A 25,992-nucleotide genomic window follows, 5' to 3' on the forward strand; every position below is an offset into this window, starting at 1 on the left:
CAAAGACAAAAGAGGGAGAAAACGTCGTATCGAAGTGATCTATCATCCTGCTGACCCCAACAACAACTTACATACAAGTCTGGAGGAGGCTACTGTTGCATCATAGCAACACCAATCATCCCAGAAAACATGTGCTGTGTTTGCACAGCACAAACTGTAATATCACAACAGAAGAGGAAGGATGGGAGGGCGGGGGGGCGGGGGGGCAGCTCAGAGAAACCAAACGGTCCGTCTAGTAAATTTCATCTCCTCAGAACAATACAGGCTACTGCAATTTTATAGCCAAAGATGAATCTGAGAATTTCCACTCAACAAAATTATAACAGTGCTATTGTTAGTATGGCTGTCATTTGAGCACTGATGACAATGAATGGCTAAACTAATGAAGGGATAAATCCACAGTGTGTTTTCATAGACATGTTTGACATAGCTAAGCTAATTTCCTTGGCAGTAGTACCTCCATTAATTTTCAAAAAGAGCCTGTCTGTTCCTGTTAACCGAACTAATAAGACGTGGCATCAATGGCAGCTTACATTAACACTAATCAACAATTTAGAGTTGTTTCACATTCCACAGGGTAAATGAAATGCCTCTGAGAAAAAAAGACGCAAGCCACTAATGAATGGATGCCATTTATACATGTCTAGCATGGCAATACCAACAGCAGAGAGCAGAGTGATCTAAAAAGAGATAATATGCAGAGGAAAAGGTCACAGGCTAAAGTCAAATATTAGCATTAGCCCAATGTACAGAACTTGTTCGAACTTGTTCTGTACATTGCCATGTAACCATGTAAACGTGTTTACATGGTTTTCAATGTTCACACCCCTCACCAAATGGTTGCTCGGGCACAGCCACGACTTTAAGTTTGGCCCCTGTTTTAATCCTCTAATCTTCTCCTGTATGGCCCTTGCCTGATTCATTGATTAGTTGTATAATAAGTAGCCTTTTCATACGTTTGCTTTACAGAAAACGGGTTCAGAAACTCCCGGGAAAAGGAAAAGGGTGATTTAATGAACACGCCCAATCTAAAAAAATATTTTTTAAATTATCGCAGTATATTAAAGTATTTTTGTGGATCAACGAGTTTTTAAATTGAATGGCTACTATTTACCACATATTTAGTAATAACGCTCATCAGTTAGAACCAGTATGTACTCTTAAATATGCGAGAATGTCATTTTCTATTAAACAAAAACAACAATCGAAGCAATGTAGTGTCCCGGCACTAAATGTGTCAAAACGATCCACTGGAGGGTTCATTTCTGATGCATGCTGGGATGTGGGTGTTTTTTCTTTCTTTTTTTTTTTTTTTTACAGATTAGAGCTGCAGTGACCTCTTTCTCAACTCTTCATTTCTCATACGTAAACCATCCTTGCAACTTCATTGGACAGTGAGCTAGGGTGATTCACAGGGTAAAATGGAGGGGGGTTGGCGACGGGACTAGCTTGGTTTCCGAATCAAAAAGTGAAGCATCCCAGGCCAGATAGGTACTGTGGCGTATACGCGTGTCATGTATCGTTTTCCTGGTGTGACATTTAAATATCGACAGCATCTTTCTTTTTCAACCAATTGGTTTATTTCAATGCAACTGCATTAACTATGTGAGGAGCTGTGCCAAGCTGGTATTTGAGGCACCGTGTGCTCTCAGCTTACAGATATGCTTCACAGAAGATTTTACATGTAGACAAACTGTAACCATGGCCATGTTTGCTTTTTAGAGAGAAGGAGACGACAAGGGGAAGTGGAATAATATGTAGTGTGAATCTGCTGTTATTTTTGGCTTTCAGCACATCCCGTGGTTCCCCTGCTTTTGGACCGAACACCCAAGATAAAAATCAAAAAATAAATAACCAATATAACAGCAATCATGACTTCATTAATTAAAAGAAAACAAATCACATTATATGAGAGGGCAATATGCAGTGGCACTTGGCACTTTAAGCGAAAATAATTTATAAATCATCCATACTTTCATAATCATACTAGTCAACAAAAGAGGTACGACAAAACAGCGAAATTATGGAAATTATTCAAATAAAAAATAGAATTGATAATGAAATGCACGTTATAAATGGCTCCATTTACTTGTATGGTGTCATTTTACTGCAAAGAACGTCTGCAAATACAATATAAAAATGTTTTCAGGGAACGATGTCTCATGATTACACCATAAATTAAATAGACTACGACATAAATTTCAAAGCTACAGCATAAAGACATAAATGTTAAAGCTGCCATGAGCAATGTAATGTAGACCTTGAAGACTTGATTTTTTTTTTTTTTTTTGGCATATCTCTATAATAAGTTGGATATGTTGAAACTATAAACAAAAGCAGTCAGCAGTAGTCTGCATAAATACACATGACATTTGTCAGAGTATCTGCCAGTCCTACATAGGCACTGACAGGTCCTTTAACATTTCTATATAAATTCAGTATGTTATTTTGCATGTAGACTACAAATGGTTTTACTTCAAACAGGCTACTAAGTGTTTATTCTTGTGTTTCTTTTTGTTGTTGTTATTTCATCCTGTGGTTACATTGGGTTGAGTTTTTCCGTAGTTTCTGGGCTCCACCTGTAATTATGAGGTTTAGTGAAACTGACCAGAGGAAGAGGACATGTTTGTTTTCTGACAGCATCCTCAAAATAGCCTTGAATAAATGTATGACTGGGCTGACACATTCTTCCATGTGGCGGATGTCTCCTGTCCTGTCAGAGAGAAATCTGACAGCCACACAAAATCACCTGCAAATTATACTATAAAGTACAGACTGAACACCTCTGGAATAAAACCAACCCATAACAATTGCTTTCATAATTTATGATGGAAGATAAAAGGCCAAACGTCACAATAATAATAGTCCTTATGAGAAGCTTACTGTACCAGGGATCTTATTGGATTAAAAAATATATATATAGCAACAAGTATAGTAAGACGGACCACTATACAGTTACTTTTCAGTATGACTGAGATGCTACTGTAAACCATCATTATAGAGATTATTTTCTCCATTCAACCTGTTTGACTATGCGTTGAGCCACGGTGCCTGCTGTCCGTTGCCGCTCAGCCAAGCTCTGCGTCCTCAGGACCGCATAACGACCAGAAAGAGCCTTCTCTAAGTTAACAACAGGATGTAGTTGTACATACATTTGCATATTCATATTTAACCTCTGACACGGGTTTGAGGAAGAAAAAAAGGTCCCTTGTTTACGTTTCACGTTTTTTTTTTTTGATTTTTTTTTTTTTAAATCACCAACTGTTTGACAACTGTGACACACCTCCACACGGGATGCGACCTGAGACTGAGATTTGACATTGTCAGCCCTGCTGTAGCTTAACCGAGTCACACAAAAGCCCCTTGAATTAATCTGCAATTAAACGCTATTAACAGCATCCGTGTACCTGCTGAGATGCGGGAGCATGTTTTTGTGTCCCACCATCAACGCTCGCATGCTGTTTTTTTTACGCTAACTCTACGCTATATTTAAGCAGCGGAAACGCCACGGCGTAAAACGGTGGGACACATATTGAAGAAGAAATGATTTATTTCACCGTTAGTCTGTCAATTAGAAAGCGTAAACGTCCATGCAAGCGCTTTGTCTCAAACTCAGAGCCGGCAGGAGGATGCGGCTGTAACACGTTAACCGTTGGGATGAAAACATTAGCTTACCTTCAACTGCTATTACGGCCGGTATGGTCCATAATATCCATAGAATATCCATTATTGGTCACTTAAAGGGCCCAGACATTCAAATAAAATACGTCCCGAAAGCCATTGACAGCCAAGGCAGAGAGGGGACAGACGGTCCTTTACCTCCAGTAGAGCGATCCCAGACAGGAGAGAAAACCAACTCAAATCTGAACCAAGTTTGGGCGATACCAAAAAAACCACAGACGGAGGGGAGCACCGACCACCACAGTACAACAGCCACGCATCTCCGTGTCACATCAATTCAACCAGCCTCACACTGGACAGAAAGTGTGAATTTAAGAATTTTGTTAAGGTTTTAAGGGTTATAACAGTTGCATTATCGATGCAGCCGTGATTCAAGCGGACCCTTTATCCCCTTCAAAGCCACTTCAATTTACCCCGCTGTCAATCATAGGAAGAGGGACAGTCCGCACTGCCTTACCTAGCGATAATTAAGTGTTTTGGGACCATGTAGGGCATTTATAAAAGATGGAGCAACTTATTCTCACTGCCACATCGCTCGGAAGGGAATTACTTGCTATTCTTCTGTCAGACCACGTTCAAAGTGTGTATGTGTGTGTGGGTGGGGGGGGTTGGGGTGGGGGGTTCACCATGGAGCTTCTGTGGGTCATTAATGGACTTTTGGCGCTGTAACAGGTGACGAACACTGGAGAATAATCAAAGTAAGTTCAGCATTTTCCTTTTCATTTTGTTTCCAGATATTTTCAGCTTAATTTGTTCCCACTTAATACTTTGCTACTAACATTTCCACCAGTCCCTCTACAAAATAGTTATTATTAATAGCCTAGTAATAATATCTGGGTGAAATATTAACAATGTTTATGTTCTCTCCAAATTCATTCACAATACCATTGTTGTTAGTTATATACCTATATTTTAAATTATTTATTTATTGATTGATTGATTGATTGAATGAATGATTGATTGATTGATTCCTGTATAGTAGGCCAATTTGTTTACATTGGTACTACAATCTTATTCAGGCTAATTTGTTTGTAGCTGAAGCCACACTAGCACCAACATATTTATATAAATCAGATAGGCTACTTGTGCACAATGGGTTAAACAAAGCATACACAAAATATCAATAACCTATATTAAAAATATTCAATGTTTGATTGATTTTATAGCTTTTTTATATAAATTGTTACCTTTTCTCTCTGTCACAAGTTTTGCAACGATTAGCCTACGTTTTAGAGCTAGAACCAAGTGTCCTGATCCAAGGTCCTGAACCAATAAACAGCAGAGCATGAAACTGCATTTAGTCTGCGTTTCCCTCAGCTTTCAAAAGACTGCAAGACATTATGACAAACTATGGGAACGGGTCATAGCACTCTACTCCTGCTGTTAAATACAGTCCCATATAAAGAAATAGTCTGAAAATATAAGAAGCAGTTACATTATGAATGAATATTATAGTCTATATAACTGTTAAGTTTACAACAAGTTACTTGCAAATTTGTTGAGTGTTTCCAAGGAATCTGTTCATAATATAAATATACGCTCAAATCTAACATCAAAGTCAACGTGTATTGGCTCCATAAGTTCTCCTTTGTGCAGTCAACAATGTTATGATGATATGTAAGAGGGCAACATCATATTATTGTGATCAATGCAGTAGGAGGTACTTTTAGAATCTATTCAGAAGTCAGATATGTAAGTTATTCAGCTTGGTGTTGAAGGCAGACATGCACCACATGGAAGGCATCATGTGATTTAAGTGTTGTCAATTATGTAGACCTGAACAGCAGTTATTTTCCAATAACAGAGCCAAAGAAGCAAAGCCCAAGTGAAATGTAACTTCCTCCTGAATTCAAAACTTTCCTTCCTCTGCATGAATCATCATAAAACCATAATCAGTTGATGTGATGTTGGCTCGAGTTCGTCGAACCTTCAAAACATGTCACAATTAATCTTCCAAAATTATTAAGCTAGAGCTGTGTCTGCACTAAGGTGAATTTTGCTGGCACGATGGAGTCTGGCGGTAACGTTACTGGCAATCATTTTCCAACGATAAATAAAAATTCTATATGTAAAATAAATATGCATATTAATAATCATAACACATTCATCTTTTATGAGTTTTCTGCTATTGTAATGGGATTACTCTCTTTCCTCAAGTTGACAGTGTTATTTGGCCTAAAATGACATCTGAATTTATGGTGCGACTTGCCAGCCTTCGTCATATTTTTGAAATTTCCTGAGAGGAGCATAAAATCTATTTCCTGTGCCAGAAGCTGGTTGTAAAAATTCCAGTATCTTTATACAAGTTGGGTGAAGAATAAAACACAGACTGGTTTTTATATGGCACGACAACAGGCATGGAGACAGATGCCATAGGGATACACTGTAACAGCAACAGGATTTGCAAATATGACAAAATATTGCTCCTTTGTTTTAAATATAAAGGGATGAGATAGATGGAAAGATACCCAGAGAGAAAATATGATTTAAAAAAGTAATAAATCCAATAGAGACAAACAATATCAAAGTGCCTTTTGTACAAAAAAGTGACATTGAAAGACAGAAAAAAAACTTTGCATTGCAGATGTGCTCATGAGGATTACCATGAGTAACATACGTGGAGGGGGTTGCCTCGTAGATGCAGTCACTAAAGCTGCCTGAAAATTAAGATTGTAGAATAAATTATTTGTCATCGAACATTTCTTCCATAATACGTGCTGCACCACTGTGGCCATGCAGCGGCACTCTCATGGGTTAAATGAGCCAGGCTGATTTATTTGCCTCCACTGAGTTTGACTGTATTGATTCCAGGTCACTTGACTGGCTGACTTCAGATCATGTTCAGGTGACTACAACACAGATGGAACAAAACGGCAAGGCACTGAGAAGGCAGCTTTAGCTCATTATAATGAGTTCCATACAAGCTCAATATTGACTAAAGCCAGAAGAGAAGTGAAAGATGTTGAAAAAAATGATATTAATACTCCTCTAATATTGCCCACAGAGATCTTTCTGTCACGCTATGTTATAATGGCTGCATAGTAATAAAACATATGTAATGCAAAGCAGATATGTCTGAATGTGGCATCAATCTTCTCATGCTCTTCAGCGACTCTTGGTTCCAAGAAAAGCACAGCACACACAGTACTGTCCCTGTGACGTTCCCTTACACAGCAGAATCTACACAACACAGCTTTAGAGTAATGCTAGCTGCAGCAGTTCCCGTAAACACAAGACATAGCTCATAATACATGCGGCAAATTACTTGTTAAATTACTCCCTAATAATGCACACAAGGTGTACCAAGGAGAAATTGATTTTAGCTCAGACATGCTTGAGAAACTACAGCATGCAGCTCAGTAGTATAATCACTGAATTCATGATGTGAGGGCATTCTACTGGCCAGCTGCATGCTGGGAAGAAAAGCTGCATAACAGCAGCAATGCCGAGCTATTTGTTTGCTCGGAATTATTTTAACAAGTTAGCATGTTTAAAAATGCCATATCATCATTTTTTAGTTTCATGGTTCAAATTAATCTGAATTTTATTTATGTCGATGTGAATGTGAGACATAGTTTAGTTTAATAGTTTCACATAATACGGAATTTTCAGCATTAATTCAACATCATAACCATAATTAATTCATCCTTATATAAACATGTGTATTATTATTCAGATTTTCTTCAAATTCATCTCAAAATAGATGTATTTTATTTTGCTTGCTATCTTTTTGGATGCATTTTTTATGCAGGCACATAAACCAATAAAAAGAAATTTCGCTATGGCGGTGTAATACATTTTTATTTATTTGCAATTTACTTTTAGTAATGATAATCAAACACACACCTTGTATGAATTGCTCAAATTTGATAGAGCTCATCAAAACTGCAAGTATTATCAACAGTATGCCTTTTATGACAGATTTTATTACTGTTATTATTATTACAAATATATAATTAACACAGATTCCAGTTTGGCTCTTTGTTTGTTTTAAAAATACGAAAAAATAATTCCCATTATTTTAGCAGTTTTAATTTTTTTTGTGTTTTGGCAATGTCTACATTACTGTGATTTATCATATTTTTATTTATTTATTTTAATAACTGTTAAATTGACACTGAAAAGAATATGGAATGTATGAACATACACTTATATTGATAAAGAATACCTTTGTCATTATATTAATGTGAATATTTGTATAAAAGATGTGATAAGTGATGGATGGGAAGCTGTTTGGACAAAAACCTTTAGACATTCACTATACAGGGATTTAATATTTGATGCCTAGACCTCAACTAGGCAAAGCAAATAAGTTGTACCTTATTTTTTAAAGAATGAATGTTAATATTTTGAAAAAAAAATCATAATGTAGCAAAGGTCAGTGATATATAGCACCTCCTATAAAACAAAAAAAACAATAAAGTAGTGAAATATTTTGCTTAGCAGGGGTGGATTTCCTTTCCAAAGCCGTGCAATGTGTCGTTGCATCAACAGTGCCACCCAGAGTCTGAAGGATGAATAATCGTAGTTAATTCATTCTCACATGAACGTTTTCAACAAAGATTATTCAGAGCAGTTCTTTGCCTGAATGTAGCTCAGGGTCACCCGTTTTTATTAACAGTCAGTTACAAGTGCAGATTTTCTTTATACTTGCAGGCAATATTAGTTTGGTATCTTGCAAATTGAAAATAATCAGTGCGAAATTAGTTTTAGGAATTTCATCTTTTAAAAAATGGTTGAATGCTTTGGCCAAAACTAATTTGTTTTTTTGTCAAATAAAAAGTTAGAAATGCATTTTCATAAAGAGTTATTAAATTCTGATTAACCTTTGGAAGAAGAATTGTATTTTTTCAATTCTTACTAAGATGATTAGTTACACAGAGAATATTCCTTAGAAAAGTCGCAGTTAAATGTATATTAATGATTTACCTGCAGTGTCATATGCGACATTAGTATTTTTTTTTTCCTGTTACATATTATCTATTGGCAGCTATTCACCTAAACGAACTTCAGCTCAAAAAAAAAAAGAAAAAATTCTGAACACTGAGCTCCATTATCTTTTAAAGACATGTCATTATTGGTCAAGTGGGATGAGACCAAATTGATGAGGGTTAGTGGGAGTTCCTGCAGTTCATAAGCTATTACTTATCCTCTGGAATATTTAGTTGGAACTTAAACCCATTCAAAACGACCACACTGGGCTGGAATCAATTTCACCTTGAGCCATGGAGGGCTTACGGTGAAGTATTGTACTCGGTCGGCATCAGCAGCTGGATAAAGAGCAGGGGAATAAAACGACCTGCTCTCCATAAAAGTTGGTGTGTGCTCCCTGACCCTGAGCTGAGAAGGAGCTATGGAGCCCTCTAATCTAGAGAGACCTTTTGCACATGGATTAACCTTAGCTCAGACCACGTTTTCTCAGGCGGCCAGAGGAGAGCTGGCTGATTGAACCCTGGCAAGCACAGGGACCAAACCTATAGGTGGATTATCCATTATTATTATTTTTTAATTTGTTTATTTGTTTGTTTGTTTGCCTTAGATGATAATGCAAACCTTGTCCCTTCCTGCCACTTTCTATTCTGTGCAACAGAAGACACAAAAGGCATTCTTGGTTATTTCAATTTCTTGAATAGAGCTGGAAAAAAAAAAGATGGGCTCACTGCTTATCTTTCATGAAAAGTCTACCACCCCCACTGCACACCAACCATCCTCCACCACCACCACCACCACCTTCCCAGCGTATTGGTTTACTCCTGCCAAAAATTTAATTCAATCCCACTAAGTTGCTCCAGCTTTAATTAAATAGACCAAAAGCCTTGGCAGGATTTCATTTACTTTCTTGTTAAGTGAACTTTACAGAACTTCCACTAGTGTACTGCTGAGACCCGAGAGGAGACACAAGCACTCTGGGCCCCTTCCGTTTCACTTCATTAGAATTAATTGATACAATTTTCACAAACTTCACGGACAAATGAGTTGAGGTGAGGGCTGGGATCGACATCTTCTCTCGTTGATGGTGATCTACGGGCTTTCCAGAAATGTGTTTAAACAGTGCATGCCTGTCGGAGGGCAGACAACACTTTTTACCATCATAATAAATCGAAGCAGTATTGCCATAAACCATCGGCCCAGTAAAACGTGATTCAGCTGACAGTCATGATGAAATGAATGCCTTGATAAAATGGCAGTCATCAATCATGACTTTGGTTTTGGATGCTAACATCCCGTCTAAGCTCTCTACTAATTGATATGAACCGTTCACATAAATCAGCAGCCATGTGTCGATGCAGCGTGCTGTTGTCGCTGTGGTTTGTATTTCAGAACCACAGATAAATTTTCCCATAACACATACTGAGCAGTCGTCTACATGTGTTAATCTCATTCTCCCACAATGTGGATAGTTTTGTCATGTTCTAACAGGACTAGACTAGAATATGGTTTTGAACTGTTCAGATTGATCTCTCTCATGAATGCTGACTGACTCCCACTCCCATCCTCGCTGGCTGAGAACCTACACTGCTCCAGGGAGCACTCCCAAACAGTTGAGTTGTGGTCTCAGATAAGCACAAAGTTCAAACACTGTGTGAAATGATCCTCGGCCTGTTTTGAACTGTAGAAACAGCTTTAGATTCACAAAGATCTAGGCAGACAGATAAACTGTGAACTATTTAATTGGCACCAAAAACTACCACTGCATTGTCTGAGCACTTTTCTCAAATGAGAAGAACCTTAGGGAGGGAGATTAATAAATCTCCCTGCTGCTCGTATCATGACTGGTTTCCTTTGTACACCACAGTACAGTATCTACGCTATACTCTTACTTGCTCGAAGTGTTTGAGAGTTTTATTCTTTTGGGTTCCGTCGGGCAAGAAAGAGAACAATTACCTTATTTTGTTTTTATTAATCACTCCTTTTGGTACTTTTTTCCCCTATGATTTGACATATCAACAAAAACAATGTTCCCTGTTAAAATATGCTGTCAATAATAGAACAGAAATTTCAAGTATTTAATAATTTTTCTGTCAATCAACATAAATACACTTGGCAATTTTGATCATTTGTTTCATTGTTATTCAAATAATTACTGTTCACAGACTCACAATTTTTGTCCTCCAATTTTATTTTTAAAAAAAGATATTTTTTCACTTCATCATTTATTTAATCATTTTAGTTTTCGTGTTTTTTCTTTAGCTCTTAGTGCTTGTTATGGGAATGTCTCTTGTATATTAGAAAGCGAATTGATAACTTGAGTTAATAACCATCAGTCACAATCCAGATCAATGAATTATCTTTTATTACAGTAAACATATCTCATCTCATGTCGGTGCCATAAGTACAATTGTGTGCTTTTGGAACAAGTGTCTAAAAGTTAACAAGCCGACCTTATCTCTTATACAGAAAATGTACACAAATGTTGCATTGATCGGAAACGTTGTAAATAAATCCCTTTACTTTTAAGGAATTCCACAACACTTTTGATGATGCGCCTCCTCATCTATCTCCTTCTTCTCCCCTCTCCATCTAGACTGCCGGCCATCGCAGAGCAACAGATGGAGGTGCACAACAGGATATTACCACTAAGAGGATTCCTCTTTCCTTGCCTGTCACTCTGGACTTTTTTTTGCGGAGACAGAGTCTTTCATCATGACCCAGCTCGACTGGCTTACTGGAACTGGTGTCGAGTTTGTCGGTTAAGCCCTCTGAAACCCGCCACTACTCATGTTGACCTGCTTGGCAAACAGAAATCCCCAGTCGGGTCTGCTGTGAATAACATTAAAATAAGTAACCAGGTGGGATTAGAAAGTACTCATAGCATCTTGAGTCCCTGAACTCTAACCTTTCGCTCAGAACTCTGAGGTATGTGCCAGCTCTCTCTCACTCTCTCTCTCTCTCTGTGTGTGTGTGTGTGAATGGCCCAGTGTCAAGTTTACTCACCTGTAGTACTACAGTGACACTGTCACAGGAGGAGGTGTGTGCTTCCCATCAGCAGGTAGCTGCATGGATTTGATTTGCAGGCATTAGATGATGATGATGTTTTGAAAACGCAAATTCAGATACTGTAGACATGTTGAAGTGTGATCGGTGCTGGTGCATTCTGTTAGCATCACAACACATTTAGCATTCTTCTTTTTGTCTGTGACACTTCTTCCGGGGCTCATATCTTTCTTTCTTTCTTTCTTTATTTATTTATTGAATTGGGACAGTGCACATTCATCAACACTGACGCATTAAGTATCAGTGTAAATGTGCCGGACTTAGCACAACTGCTAAATTTCAGTCGCAGTCCCAAGGCAGGTTTCTGGTGATGAGAGGTGGGATATTTGAGGAAGCATGTGAATGTATGTGGTGCATAATTAATTAAAATGTAGTTTGCAGCTGCTCTGTGTTGCGCTTTGTTCAAAAATTGTGCATACGTTTCCTGAAGACTTATTATTTTCTAACTGTAAAGCTTTTACTGGATGGAATTCTTTTTTTTTTATGTGTCAAAGATCTTGGTGACAGTCTGTGAAAGCATTCAGGCACTTCAATTGTACACAGGATTTTCATTTTTACAGCCTCCTGAAGGCGTCCTCAGACCTTGGAAATACGAGATTGCACAGAAAGGAAAAGGGATTCAGGGCCGCAACTTTATTGTGCCAACGCAGTTTCAGAGAGCTGCCTCCTTCCTCAGGCGCACTAAGCATGCCGACCCCTCCACTCCACACAGCCCCCCACCACCACCCGCCTCCACCCCTCCACACAAACACAAGTGGAAGTGTTTGTATGATTACACTGGGCTACAGTGTACAAAGGAATAGTGAGTCTGGTTCATTGATGTTTTGTGCGCACAGAAACTGTTCCTCACAATGCTTTGGCACAGCATAAGAAATGTTATTGAAAGGCCCGAGTCACCGTCCTTCGTGCTTTTTACTCCCTGTGCAGTCTTTTAAATGGAACTTGTGTACTATGACTGCATTGTGGTGATAGTGTTTTAAGCCTTTGTTTCATCCACACACCTTTCAGCTTGGTCTGTACAGCAGTGTGGGTCTAGGAAATGCATTTTGTTTCCTTTATGTGTTTTTTTTTAATAATCTCTTTTAAATTGCACAGAGTTTTTCAGTTCCACTGATTTTCTATTGAGTTTGGTGAATGTTATTTTGAGCACTACTTTAGACACCTTTGTGGGTGAGTGTACTACTCACACATATTTTATCAGTATTTCTCAAGTCATGTTACTTGAGCGATTTTACAAAAGAACCAACTTTCAAAGGTACAAACTACTGCAAAGGTATTTCACACGTGCACAGTTCAATAGAGATCTAATAAAAATCCTGCAGTCGTTTAATGACTTCATGGGATCTGGGTGTAGATACCTTTGCTGTGCGAAAGCATAAAAATGGTTAATTTAACTTGGTTGCTGCTCTGAGGGATATTACCTCTTTATTGTATTTCCTTTGTGTTTAACCTCAACCCCTGAGAGGAAGGAGGGAGAGGAATTGGAGATCTCCAGAGGGATTCAATTATATTTTCTCCCGTGTTCACAGAAATATAATGACTTTGCAAAAAAAAAAAAAAAGCCCTTTTTTGCTCTCTGTGGGTTTTTTTTTTTTTTTTCAGATTTCAGATTGTATCTCAATAGACTCAGGAAAATAAGTTAATATTCCTTTAGGATCCTTTATCTGACCTCTACATTTGTTATCCAGTGACCATCTCACAATTTTACCCTAATTATCAGTATGGCAGACAAGAACTACTTATAGTCTGTGGCACAAGCTCAGCACTTGCACTAAATCAAACCCTTTAATTAGAAAAGCCACTTCAAAAACAGCTGGTTAAGATTCACAGATGCACGTTTTCTCTGCAAATCATAGATCTTGTGGAATTCAGCCATGAAGCTTCACCATGAGCAGACGTTGTAACTTTTCTGAGTCCTGTACTGTAGCTTCTGGCTTGAATTTTTTCTTTGCAGCCGGCTTCCACCAATCTGTCACCACCAACTAGAGTTTGTCTGGACGCTTAAATATCTTCAGGTGATATTCAGCTGACAGGATGACGATGGGGATAACTTGCCAAAACAAGTGTGTAACCTGGTTATAAAGCAGCCAAACAGCATGAAAAGATAACGTGCAAGCTGACTTCGCTGTACTCAAAGATTTCTAATTCTACAGGAAATGTGACATTTGCCTGATTTAACAAGCAAGTGCATGCATATTAGAAATGTCCTTGGGCTGAACATTGCCCTTTGACTGGCAGTTCAAAGAGTGACGTGTGTTTACAGTACCATATAGTATGTTGCTTGCGAGTGTGCAGGGGTGGGGGTGTTGTCCTGTGTGTTTGGGGCCATGCATGAACATATATCTGTCAGCATGCATGCAAGTGTCCAAATGCCAGTGCATGTAAATGTCTGTGTGTGAGTGGAGAGGAAACAGAGGGAGCTAAAACTGCACAGAGGAGAGTGAGGAAATAGAGCAGAAGAAAACGGGCCTGACATAAAGAAATCCTGGATAATTCTGCCCTAAGATGTGTGAGGGCTGCAAAGAACAGAGCGGAGCATCCAGAGGTCGTTCCCATGGCAACCTTTGCTCAGGGAGATCACTGACCCCCCCCGCCCTGTAGTGCAAGCGGAGCACAGATTGTAGGTCACATATGGCACCAGCGATCCAATCAGGCCTAATCTGGCTTGACTTGTGGGTCATAAATTATACTGGAAAGCTGGTTTACACTGTGGCTTATCTCGTCGGCGGGCTAACCTATATGATAATGGTCGTGTTTATAGTAACATGATGAACTGACCCATTAAATGTATATGTCAACAAATTTATGTTGTGTCTATTGGCACAGAGCAACACTAGCTGCGGAGCGAATGATATCCTGCTGAGTGTAAAGCCGCCATGAGGACGTGTAGAGGTATCACGTATATGTTCTAGTTAGAAATATCATTCACCTCATTTATTTTGATTCTGTCATCTAAATGTTTCATGTTAAATCTAAATTTTCTCCTCAATTATTCAATCTATTAAACATTTGCTGTTAGGAATATAACAAATACTATATAATTTCACTAATGAGAGAAACTTCTCCTGATCCAGATTGCAGTAAAAATAAAGTTCATAAATATTTTGTATGATTCAATTTTATTTATATGGCAGAAAATCATAATATATAAGTTCAATGTAAGTTTTACCTTTATCAATCACATTAATTTTATGTTATACAGTAGTAGTTAATTATTAAAGAAAAAAAACTGAAGTTACAAAATGACAAATTATTGCCTCAACAATTTGAAATACTTAACAGATCTTTATTTTTCTCCTCTCATTAAATCATATCATGAAGTATTGTATTTTCTTAACATTGGCTATGCTACCTTATAATTTGAAGTCCTATACTGTAGATCCACCTGTTGTATTTGAAAAAAAAAAGTGAATAGCAACTATTCTTTTGTTTTCAAGTATTTTACAAATTAAGATTTTTAAAACCCAGAAAATACAGAATTAAACACATAAATATACAAATTATCATGAAGCATTTCCATGAAAGAAATGTTTGTGTATTGCATGACAAAGAAGTATGTTGCCAAAAATATATATTCATAGACATTGAAATGCACAGTATCCTCTGTATTAATATGACTAATGTTTGGGTTAGTTAGCCTATATTTCCGGCAGATTTTAAACTTCTACTTATAATTATAAAAAATAATAATAACAAAAAAGAAATCAGAAATATCTGGGATTTGGTAAGGTAATTCAGTGTAGGTACTGCAAAAGTACTAACTAAAAAAAAAACTAACTTAGCTTTATGAAAATGTATTTAACTTTATAGCAAACAGGGGTTTGCGGATGCATTATCTTCTGTCAAACTTTTAAACCCATCGTCAGTTCAAACTCATGTTTATGAGCAATTCTTATAAAATTAGGAAAAGTCCCAAAGTACGAAGCTAAGACAAAGTGAAGTATGTTTAGTGAGCTGTTAAAGAGGCCGCTGGGTCTTCAAGAGCCCAAACACAACACTAAGAGTAAAGGAGGCCCAAATGTACCAGATACAGACTGTTCCTGCTCTGTGTGTTTTATCTGGCCACTAAGTGAAAGAGAACTTTGATATTTCAAAATGTACCTCTGTTCGTGCTGAACATCTTTGTACAGAGATGTAACTTGATAAATCCAACCTCACACAAAGTCACCAGTGCGAGAAACTCTGGGAAGCACTCTATCCAGGATGTGAGCTACAGAAGCCTGCGGCCATGCAGCAAAAACACAGATATGATTTGAATGATTTATACGCTATGTTTCTAGAGTATTGGGATAGTGCGGATAGCCAGCCTCAGAGGGGTCTTATAGTTTTATGTGCCTTTGGTAAAGGGTTTCCAGATACATTCTCATACAGCAATGCGGGAGCTTAATACAAACTCTCATTTTCTGTGGTTCAGAGAGCTGTTAAATCGTATTTTAGGTCAAGTCAGCTTCATGGTCTGGATCATCTAAATTCTTAACACTCACTTATGCATTAATAAAATTTGATTTGTATATGGGAAGACATTAATTTTCTGCAGACATAGCTGCAGAGGGTTTCTTCACTTGCTTGTGGTTCTGAGAAACGCTCATGATTCAGCTTGGTGTAGCCCTAAAGACTGCTGCACACTGATAAAACACTGAATCTAATCTGGACATAATGAACACAATGCTGAAGGAAATGGAAAAGCTTTGCTGCGGAATATAAATTTTTCATCCGTGTGAATTTGAAATAATAAAGAATTGGTTGTGGAGGACAGGAATTACTGTGGTAGCCGACATTTGAATGCATATTTTCTGTTCAAATTGTAGATGATATTTTATTTCCCTGGTATAGGCTATGTCAGGTGGTGTGGCTAAACAAGGAAACACACTGTGGACAAGTTCAGGCTCAAACTGATCTCTGACTGCCTCTCCCTGCTCCATCACTGCCCGGTGGTTGGCAATTTCATGAGTGAGCTGGTAATAATCACGGGTGACTGCATTCTCACCTTCTTTTTTTTCTTTTTTTTGTTGAGATCTATAAGAGGTGGCGCAGCTACACTTGTGAGACCTTCGGTGGCCATATGGGAATGCTTGAGGTCTGAAGTCAGAGCAATCTTTACATCTGCTTCTCGTTACTTTATCTGCTTTTTATACGCTTCCAAGTTTAGGAAATAGCAGATTACATATAACAGAATTGCGGCAATTATTAAAGAAAAAAATAACAACTTATTTTTGCAGCAGTATTTGCACATTGTTGACTATTTGTTGAATCTCATGGGGACATGTTGGAAGCAAATAAGCACTGAAATGGGGAGGCCATATCTGCAAATATAATCTTACCTTACACATCTTGAAATATTCAAGAAAAGTAGGTGCAGGTGTTAAAAGAAATTATTCAGTGTCTGAAGTTTGCAAAGAAACATTCCTTCACTTGCATATTTTCTCTCCTGGAGGCAAGATATTCCATATTCCATAAGCAACAGAAAACATATTGCGGTAAAAATTTGCATGACTTAATTAATACAGGTATGGTATATTCTGAGAGTAATTCCACACGCTGAGTGGTTTATTAGTGCATGCAGTTCTTCTGGGAATTAAATAGATCATTTTCGGAGTGGATGCCTGCACCGCAGCATGCGTGGCCAAAGATATACAGAGCAGTAACTTTGATACAACTATCCTCACTGGTGTTCACATCTGCCTGCATGAGAATAACTGAGCCTATAAAAACAAGGAAAGGAACTGCTCTATCTCACTGTCTTTATTCTTGGCAGATACACTTAAATTTATTAAAATATAATTAAATAACTATGAGTGGTCACTATCAGATGTACTGTAAACACATGCCAAATAGTCTCCTGGTGTCTTTCAAATTTAGAACACAGCTGTTATAAGTTATAAAGTTATATATAATCTGAAATATATATATGTATATATAAAGTTAAGTTAATAATGTAATAGAAATATAAACCATAGATAAATGAATGAATGAAAATGTAATAATGTAATAAAGTTATTGGTCATAAGGAATTAATAGCAAACCTATCCAGGCACAGTGTGGTGATAGATAAAATTGTAATAATTTTTCTGGAGCAGACCGTTTCATTAACACTTATCTAAGAATTGTATCTATAGTATTGTTGGGCTTTTTCAATGAGCTCTTCAAATATGATATATACCATTTATAAACACAGTCTGTCATTTAAAAATGTACATTTCAATCATAATCATTATTCTTTAAATTCAAAGTAGCGATTACCAGATCATGGCTTACATAACACTGATTTGTCTGCATGTGGTGCACAGTGACTGGCACGATGTATAAATTTAACTTAATTGTTCTGTTTCAGAATGAATTATATTTTGAGTCAGAGTTAAAAGCTGATATTCATAATGCGGCATACCCAGGAGCCATCAGGTTCAGTCTTAGCACGTCAGTCTAGACAGTTTCTAACTCTCATGTTGCCCTTCTGAACTCCGCGGCTGTATCTTTAAAATGTCTTCAAGGTTCACCGAGCTTGATGGAACTTTCTGGTACAGTCAAGTGCACACAGCGTGAGTGATCAGGCTTCTTCTTGTTACTGAATCATGCAATGTTCAACCTCTCAGACTGCTTGTTTTAGGACGGGAGTCCTCCCCGTCTGAACGCAAGGAAGAAAGGTAACGACGGCAAGGAAGAGGAAAAAGGTGACAAGAGCAGAACTCTGACGCTAATGCAATCTGAAATGGCCTGTAATGCCCCATTTCTAAATTGGAAAAATTGACCTTCCTCGGAGAGGTGACACAAGCCTGCACTCGGAGACGTTTCAGGGGCTAAGTGGAGGTTTTGGAGCAAGCTGCAGCAGAGCCTGGAGGCCAAGCAAATATTTTATGAGTAATTTAATATCTAGAACATGAGAGCGCGCTCCACTCAGGATGCTGGCCCGGATATAGACAGTGATCTGGGAGGAAGGAGGGAGAGACAGGCAAAAGGGCACACCAATGAGTAGTTAATGCTGTGCATCAACTTTCCTCCAAGGCTGATCAAGGGATAAAGCACTATACCACCACCTTCTTTCACTCTGCCCCTCCGCACTAACACTTCTGCAAAACCCCTGTCGACAGGGGAATTCTACAGTTAGTTTATAAGGGGGGGGGGGGGGGGGGGGACTGTCCATAAGTCAGTATCATTATCACCAGTGCTTCACAATCTAAAATAAAACACTAGTTTGCATTATGCACCACTATTGTGTTGTGTTAATATTCAGTCCTGTTTGTATCTGTTTTGACATTTATTGAAACAATTCAAATGTTCATTTACTATCACAGCTACAAGGGAATACACCAAAGACATCGATACGATACGATGCGGTAAGGTACTGTACGGTACGTTGCAGTACAATACGATATGAATTACTTTATTATCCCCAGGGGAAATTCATTTGTCTGGCAGCTCATCTGCCGTTTGGTAGATGGCTAGCTGGCAGCACTGCTAGCTAGCCAGTTAGCATTTGGCAATTATTTTTCTGGGCTTCTATTAAATGCAGCTTCAACAAAATCTATGGCTTCATTAATAAGACTGATGACAGTGACTCCATTGCTGGAACTGGCCCAACTAAAAGGAGTACAGTTGTTATCATTGTTATGTAATTAGGATACACCTATGCTAGTTTAACTGCTGAAGTTTATAGAGGAGATTGAATTTGTACAGGGATTCTTTTTTTAAATTATTTGTTTTTACATCCAGACACATTTAAAAATTGACTTATGTGTTATACAAGCAAATATGCACTTAATGTTGATATCTATGTTCCAAGGCCCACACTGTAAATGCAAACAATGACCTGACTAAAGCTGAAATAGTGCATTTAACTCAATTCATACTGGTTCTTTAAGTTTACTTTATTACACCGAGTTTTCTGTACTTTTTACCTGCATACTTGTTTATTAAGTTTTTGCGTACTTGGTTTTTCTGAGTTCGTAGCACAGTTTGTGGTATGAGACTCAAGTAAACAGTGCTGTGTGCTCCAGGGCGCATGCCCACGCAAGCCGGTAGAGGCCATGCATAGTACAGCCAGTGCTTTCACGGAAGGATGGATCTAACGTTTACTTCGGTAAGTGTAAAGCTTTTGTTTATAATCTTGTCAATATAATTTAATTTTTGGAATGAGAATTGTTCGAATAAACCAGCCAACAGCCCCGACTTTCTCTTCCGAGACCGGTGGCATGTTAGCATGTGTGTGTCTGCGCGCGTGTTCACAGAGCAGACGTTAGAAAGTTCAAGAGCGAGTCCGAAAAAAAGTGTTGTGACTCGGTCTAAACGGCGTGGTGCGAGCCCCCATGTAGTGTAACATGTCCCCCCTGTTCCTGCACTAGCCCTGTTGTCTGTTAGCTGCTAAATTAGCTGCTAATTTAGCTGTTTTTAAATTAACCAGTTAGCTTAACGGCCGTGGAGGGGGCGGCTCCGGCTCCGCAGTGGGCAGATCATGGCTGTTGCCCAGGCAACGGGAGCCTTGACGTGCCGCCGCGAGCATGGAAGCCGAGGCTGGATACTTTTATAATGAGAGCCACACTCGCGTTGCTGCCTTCCTGTTTGCTCTGGATGCAAATCCAATGCTAATCAGATATTCCATAGTAACATAACCAGCTAAATAGGAGAGAAAGTTTGGTTTCAGCTGTTATTCGACTATCAAAGGATGATCATGATGATATGAATAATTACAGTATTTTGGTCAATGCTCATACCTGGCACTGACTAGTGACTTTACCCTGTTTGTTTTATTTCATGCAGGTGGTACAAGACCCTGGTAAACAAAGCCAACAAATCAACACAGAAGAAAAGAGACAAGGTGGGTACTGCTTTCATTTAGAAATTCAAAAATGCTGTCTGAAACAATATTAATCAGTTCATCAATTAATCTTTCTTGGATAAGACACAACAGATGACTGTTAAAATTGTATATTATTTAATATTTTTTTTACATTTATTTTTTCTCCATAGCCTACCTTAGGTGGTGTTTCTGGCAGTGAAGTTGGTGGCAGTTTGAAAAGAGGTACGCTCGGTCACCAATACTGTGTTGACTGTTATTATGTGACAGTCAAATAGACTATTGGTGTTAAATGACTACCATGGTGGAGTAAACAATCCTTTGGATATGTTTTTTTTGTTTCTTGAGGTGTTTGCCGAGTTCTACAGAGTTGCCAGTGAAAACCTCAAAAAAGACCTCTACGAAGCTCTGGACCACCATACTTCTCGTCTCACTGACCTCTTCAAATCCAGAAAAGGAGTTGTCGGCCAATCACTCCTCCCAATACACAAGTAAGTGTTGTAGTGTTCCTGCTACCTCTACTACTACAGTGTAAGTATTTCTTAAAATTCAATGTTGTTACTCGAGCACATGCATATCTGCACCTGGACTTCTAACAGCCACAGTTCAAACACATGTCTTAAAGTTCTCAGGCACCGTGGCTGATTTCAAAATGTGCATGATTTTTTTTTTGTTCAAATTTTTATGCTTTTTGTTCGGACTTTGTGCTGAAATGCGGCCATTTCTTCCTGCTCATAGTCTTTAAAAAGAGCTCTGTCAGACAATATTCAAGAGTGCTAGTTTCTTCTATGTGGTATCATTCTTGTGGACACTTTGCTTACAAGAATGAACACACCTAACCGTGGGTAATAACATCCTACCTAAATTTATTTGTGTTCTTTTATTTTGATTGCAGGTTTCGGACACTGAGATGACTTCACCCAGGTGCCTGTTGGGGTCATGACTGAGGACACGCCGCCAGTGATTAACAGCATTGCAATCATCCTTGAAGGAAACATTGTCATGGATGAGATTCCCATAACCTCTCAAGGCAAGGCAAGGCAAGGCAAGGCAATTTTATTTGTATAGCCCGTTTTTACAAACAGTTTGTCTCAAAGGGCTTTACATGGCATCGTAACAACATCCTCTGTCCTTAGACCCTCACATCGACTGAGGAAAAACTCCATGGAAAACCCTTTTAACAGGGAAAACTTCAAGCACTTTGTGTTCTGTCTGCGGCATAATATATGCACTCCATCTGGATTAAAGGTATGAAGAACACATTTGACTTCATCCAGAAGATAATGTTGAACCCCGGACAACAAAAACTCTGTCCAAAACTGCAAACATAAAAACATGCTCTTGTGGGCTAGATGTTGTGGCTAGAGATAGCTATACTGGTTGTCTACAGTGTGGTGTGTGAATGAGTGCAAGTATAATGTGGCTGAACAGTTAAACAAAACATTATTGAATGTTTTATGCATTTATTTTTACTGAATTGAATATTATATTTTACTTGCATCTTTTAAAAAAATGTTTTGATGATGAAACTGTGACAGAATTTTTTTCTTTTGTGGAGCTACAGCTCCCCATATTGTGTTCTCCAGAAATAAGAAAATATGTTTGATACACAACACAGTGATAATAATCCCTCTCACAAAAATTATGAATTTATACTTATATGTAAAAGAAAATGTATTGTCAATATAGCAGAGAAATGGCACTAATTTATTTGTTTTTATTTATTTATACAGTACAATGTCAAACTTCCCACCCCAGTTGTTCAGCCAAACTTGACCTTTGATGGTCTCTTTCTAGACAAGTTTCAGAAGAACAGCTTGTTGATTGTTGTTATTGTTGTTTACTGAAATAGAAAATAAACTATGGTTTTCATAATGACATTTTGTGTGTTCTTATTTAAGTTAGCTTAACTAAGGTATGTTAAGTGAATTTATTTAAAATGAAGTAGCGCTCACTTGATTTTGCAAAGTATATTAAGTACAGGTGACTTATCTTAACTGATTTCTGTCAATTTAATTGAAGTGGATTACACTTAGATATCTTAAGTGTAATGTATTACAAATTTCAAGTAATGCCCACTTGTGTGGATTTAACTATACTCAGATAAATTAAGTACTCACAACTTAAAAGAAAGTAAAGCTTACTTAGATACAATAATTTCACACTACTTCACACAATTAAGTTCGTTTACTTACTTTTCCCAAGGTAATCGGTTTCCTAAATTTCTTTAAGTAAACTCAACTTGTTAGAATTTACAGTGCAGTAGGCCATACTTTCATGCAATGCCATGCCTAGACTTAGGCTTAACCCTCTTCTACTTTAAGACTTTGCAAAAACTTCACTGTTTACAGTATCTGGCTGTCAGAATACATTATATGCGAGTAGTAGAGGTTAAAATAGTTCAGCCTTCCAGCCTCTAACTTGTAGGTTTTACAGCATTAAATTTGCAAAGGCTTTTACAATGCCTAAAGATCATTTTGTGGATGCTTTAAACATTTATACGAAGGTCAATGACATGCTTCCGTTTGTGGGTCCTACTGTATAAAAACTAGTAGCCTAACGTTCATGACATGAGGGCCGGGGTAGAGTTGGAGAGACAGCTCTGCTGGGTCTGGTGTAGTATCTCCTTTTGAAGAGAAACCGTGATGGGAGGGCAAGGTAAGTTTAGGAGGTTCACACGCTGATTACAGTCAAATGGGATAAAAACCAGGGGCATCATCTGTTTCTGCTGGCACACGTACTGTAGTCAAACTCATGCATTATTGAAAGTAACAGAGCTCCCAGGACACAGCAACGGAACATGTTGATGCCTTGTTGAGAAGAGAGATGTGTGCTGCCAAACAGGCCGTGTGTGACACAATGGTGAGCTGAGATGAAATAGAGAATCTAGACCATAGATTTTATATTAATGCTTGAGCTACAAAAGCTGAGCTCCTTGCTCAAGAGTTGTTGTTTTTTTGATGTTTTCTCCATCTACCATATATTGTTTTTAAAAAGATTTTACCATTTCTTTTAAGTGCAAACACAGAATAAACTGTGTGTTGCTGACTTTTTTCTCTTTTTTCCTTGCTGGAAGTGTAGTTCTCCAGTACATTTTCCTTTTTTTTTATTTTGAAGGCTGTGCTGTGTAATATTATGAAACAAGTTTTTCTTCAGTCGTGTTTCCAATTCAATACTAATATCAATGACCTGAATCAACGCAAAAACAGTCAACAAGAGAAAAATCTTAGGTAATAGATTAAATACACACCAAGGGGGCAGTTGTCGGTCTGAGAAGTGAAGCTCACTTCCGCGTTCAAAAAACTGCAATCCCCTCTTCTTCCTCTGGGGGCTGGCTCCAGAAGGGAGCAACTCCAATTGAGCCCCATGTTAAAATAGCCGATTTTACAGCTTAAAAAAACATATTTACAGCCTGGTACATTTTATTTTTTTGGTCTCAACCGATAGTTTCTACCCCCGCACACACTCTGAGGGGGGTGAATTTTTTTAAAACTCTACCGTTTTACTATTATTAGGTTTAAAGTTCTGGCCAATTAGGGCGCAGAACCGTTGAGTGACAGGTCCGGAGACCGCTGCTTCGAGGCCAGTGGGCGGGCTCTCGGCCGGCCAACGGCCGCACCGCTCCAAATATGGCAAGTAGAATCCAACATGGCGCGGCTCAAACCCCCGTAGTAGCGGCACAAAACAGACTCCCCCAAACCAATGGGTGACGTCACGGACGCTACGTCCATTCTTTTTACAGTCTATGATACACACTCTAACGTTAGCTGCATACGTCAACAAGCCCAGTAAATGCCATGCACTGGCATGAGTCACCTTGCATTATTTCCAATGGCAGGTTCATTGTGTTCATTTCCAGACATATTATGTTTTGTTCCTCAGTGTGTCACACAGACATAAAAACATCTCACAGTCTCAAGGCTAAGAATTAGCATTCTTGCATCAGCAGCAACAACCTGGATAAGATCCATTAAACTATATTGTTTTCTTCCTGTAACAAATTCTGCATGGTGGTGGAATTTCGGCAAAGCAGTCTTTAAATTTGTATGACTGAAGTCACCAGTGGCAATGAAAGATTAACCGAGGTGCTCTGTGTGATGATCACTGATGCTGCTGCACGGCTCTTGCAAATTAGACTGCCACAGTATCAGCACCATCAGCAGTGGTGAAGCCCAACATCAGAGATCCGTCTAGACATAACAATAAAAAGCAATTCAGGCCAACTGAATGGTCTTTGCCTAAAATCATGTTCGTGTCATTCATGTTACAGTTCTTTATTCTTTATTCTAGGCTATGTGAGGAAAACTTCCATCCTGTGACCATTAGGACGAGTTTAGAATAACAAATTGTTATTTTCTACCCTTGGTTTGGGGAAGTTTACATCCTAGATGTCTATAAGGATGAATTACACTATGCCAACCTGTCTCTACACTAGGACATGTTGCATTAATTAACAATTGTTTCAGGGTGTTTTGCAGGCATCTCCCCCATTAACCCCCTTAGGCCTGCAGGAGTATATAAACTTCCAAATTTAGCATATTCAAGGTGTCATTATTTTGCAACTGTTTGACATTTCAGTGGTAGAAATCTGTTCCCCCCACCCCCTCCTCCTTATAGACAATCAACACTCTCTGACAAGCCCCTGTTCATCTGTGAGAGTCAGACTTCAATCCACAGTAACATGGCTTGCCTTGCCTGTATAGCTAAACTAAATGGGAGCAGACATAAATGCCGATACTTCCCCAAAGAACGAGCATAACTCATGGACAGATAAAGATAAAAAAAAAAAAAATAACTTTTTTTTTTTTTATGAATCTATATGTAACATTTACAAAGTTAGGAAACATTGGCCCTAAAAAGGGTTAATATGCGTTTAAAAGTTAACAGTTCTGTTCAACCAGTTTTTAGCATTAACATGATGTTTTAGCCAATAGATGCAAAAAAAAGCAGAATTTTGCTTCTGTAAAATTAGTGTAGCTCTAAGGTTACTACTTTAGTTATGCATTGCATTACATGTATAGATTTTTTTGTGCAATTACTTTAAAGTTTACCAGTAAAGTTAGGCTTGACAGGCTTGTAAATGGCTGAGTTTATTTTGATTTAATGTTGATGACCCTATTATCAAGTTAGTCTTATTTTTATTTAATTTTTTGTAAACTGAAATTTGTCTTTGCCTGCATATAATAAAATGTTCAAAGACATCCAGTCTAGTAGAATAGAATAGAATATAGTAGAATAGAATAAAAGATAATCATATAATCATGATGGCATAAATAAGAAATGATTTACATTACTTTTTGTCGAGTGAGCAACATGGACTCTGTTGAACGAGCTCTATTGTCACCGAGATTAGAGCTCTTCTGTCTTCACTAAGTGGCACCTCAGTCGCTGACTCTCCACCAATGATGTCTTTTTCTTCCTCAGGAGGATGCCGTGAAGCTGCTGACATTAGAATCGATCCCTGTCAACACGCTGCCATTGTTGATACCACGAGAGACATTGACAACTGTGGCTGGTGTGAAGACAAG

The 25,992-nt window shown here is 38.2% G+C and overlaps 1 protein-coding gene and 1 long non-coding RNA gene across 5 annotated transcripts in view; one reads left to right on the forward strand and one right to left on the reverse strand.

The window, feature by feature from the left end:
• The window catches only part of ephb2b (eph receptor B2b), a 120,836-nt gene extending 116,980 nt beyond the window's left edge, over positions 1-3,856 (reverse strand). For all 4 annotated transcript variants that reach the window (XM_085777781.1, XM_085777778.1, XM_085777779.1 and 1 more), the window contains exon 1: positions 3,676-3,856. In XM_085777781.1, the coding sequence (XP_085633907.1) occupies positions 3,676-3,727 (52 nt within the window). In that variant the 5' untranslated portion in view covers positions 3,728-3,856. The remainder of the gene's footprint in view (positions 1-3,675) is intronic.
• A 447-nt stretch (positions 3,857-4,303) lies between these two features.
• On the forward strand, positions 4,304-25,992 carry LOC146988108 (uncharacterized). Its single transcript, XR_015035943.1, has 3 exons — positions 4,304-4,379; positions 11,207-11,538; positions 25,889-25,992. It is a non-coding gene; the product is annotated as an uncharacterized LOC146988108 (long non-coding RNA).

The sequence above is a fragment of the Trachurus japonicus genome, chromosome 5, assembly GCF_045865225.1.
Source record: "Trachurus japonicus isolate A0001 chromosome 5, Traja_1.0".
Classification (NCBI taxonomy): domain Eukaryota; kingdom Metazoa; phylum Chordata; class Actinopteri; order Carangiformes; family Carangidae; genus Trachurus; species Trachurus japonicus.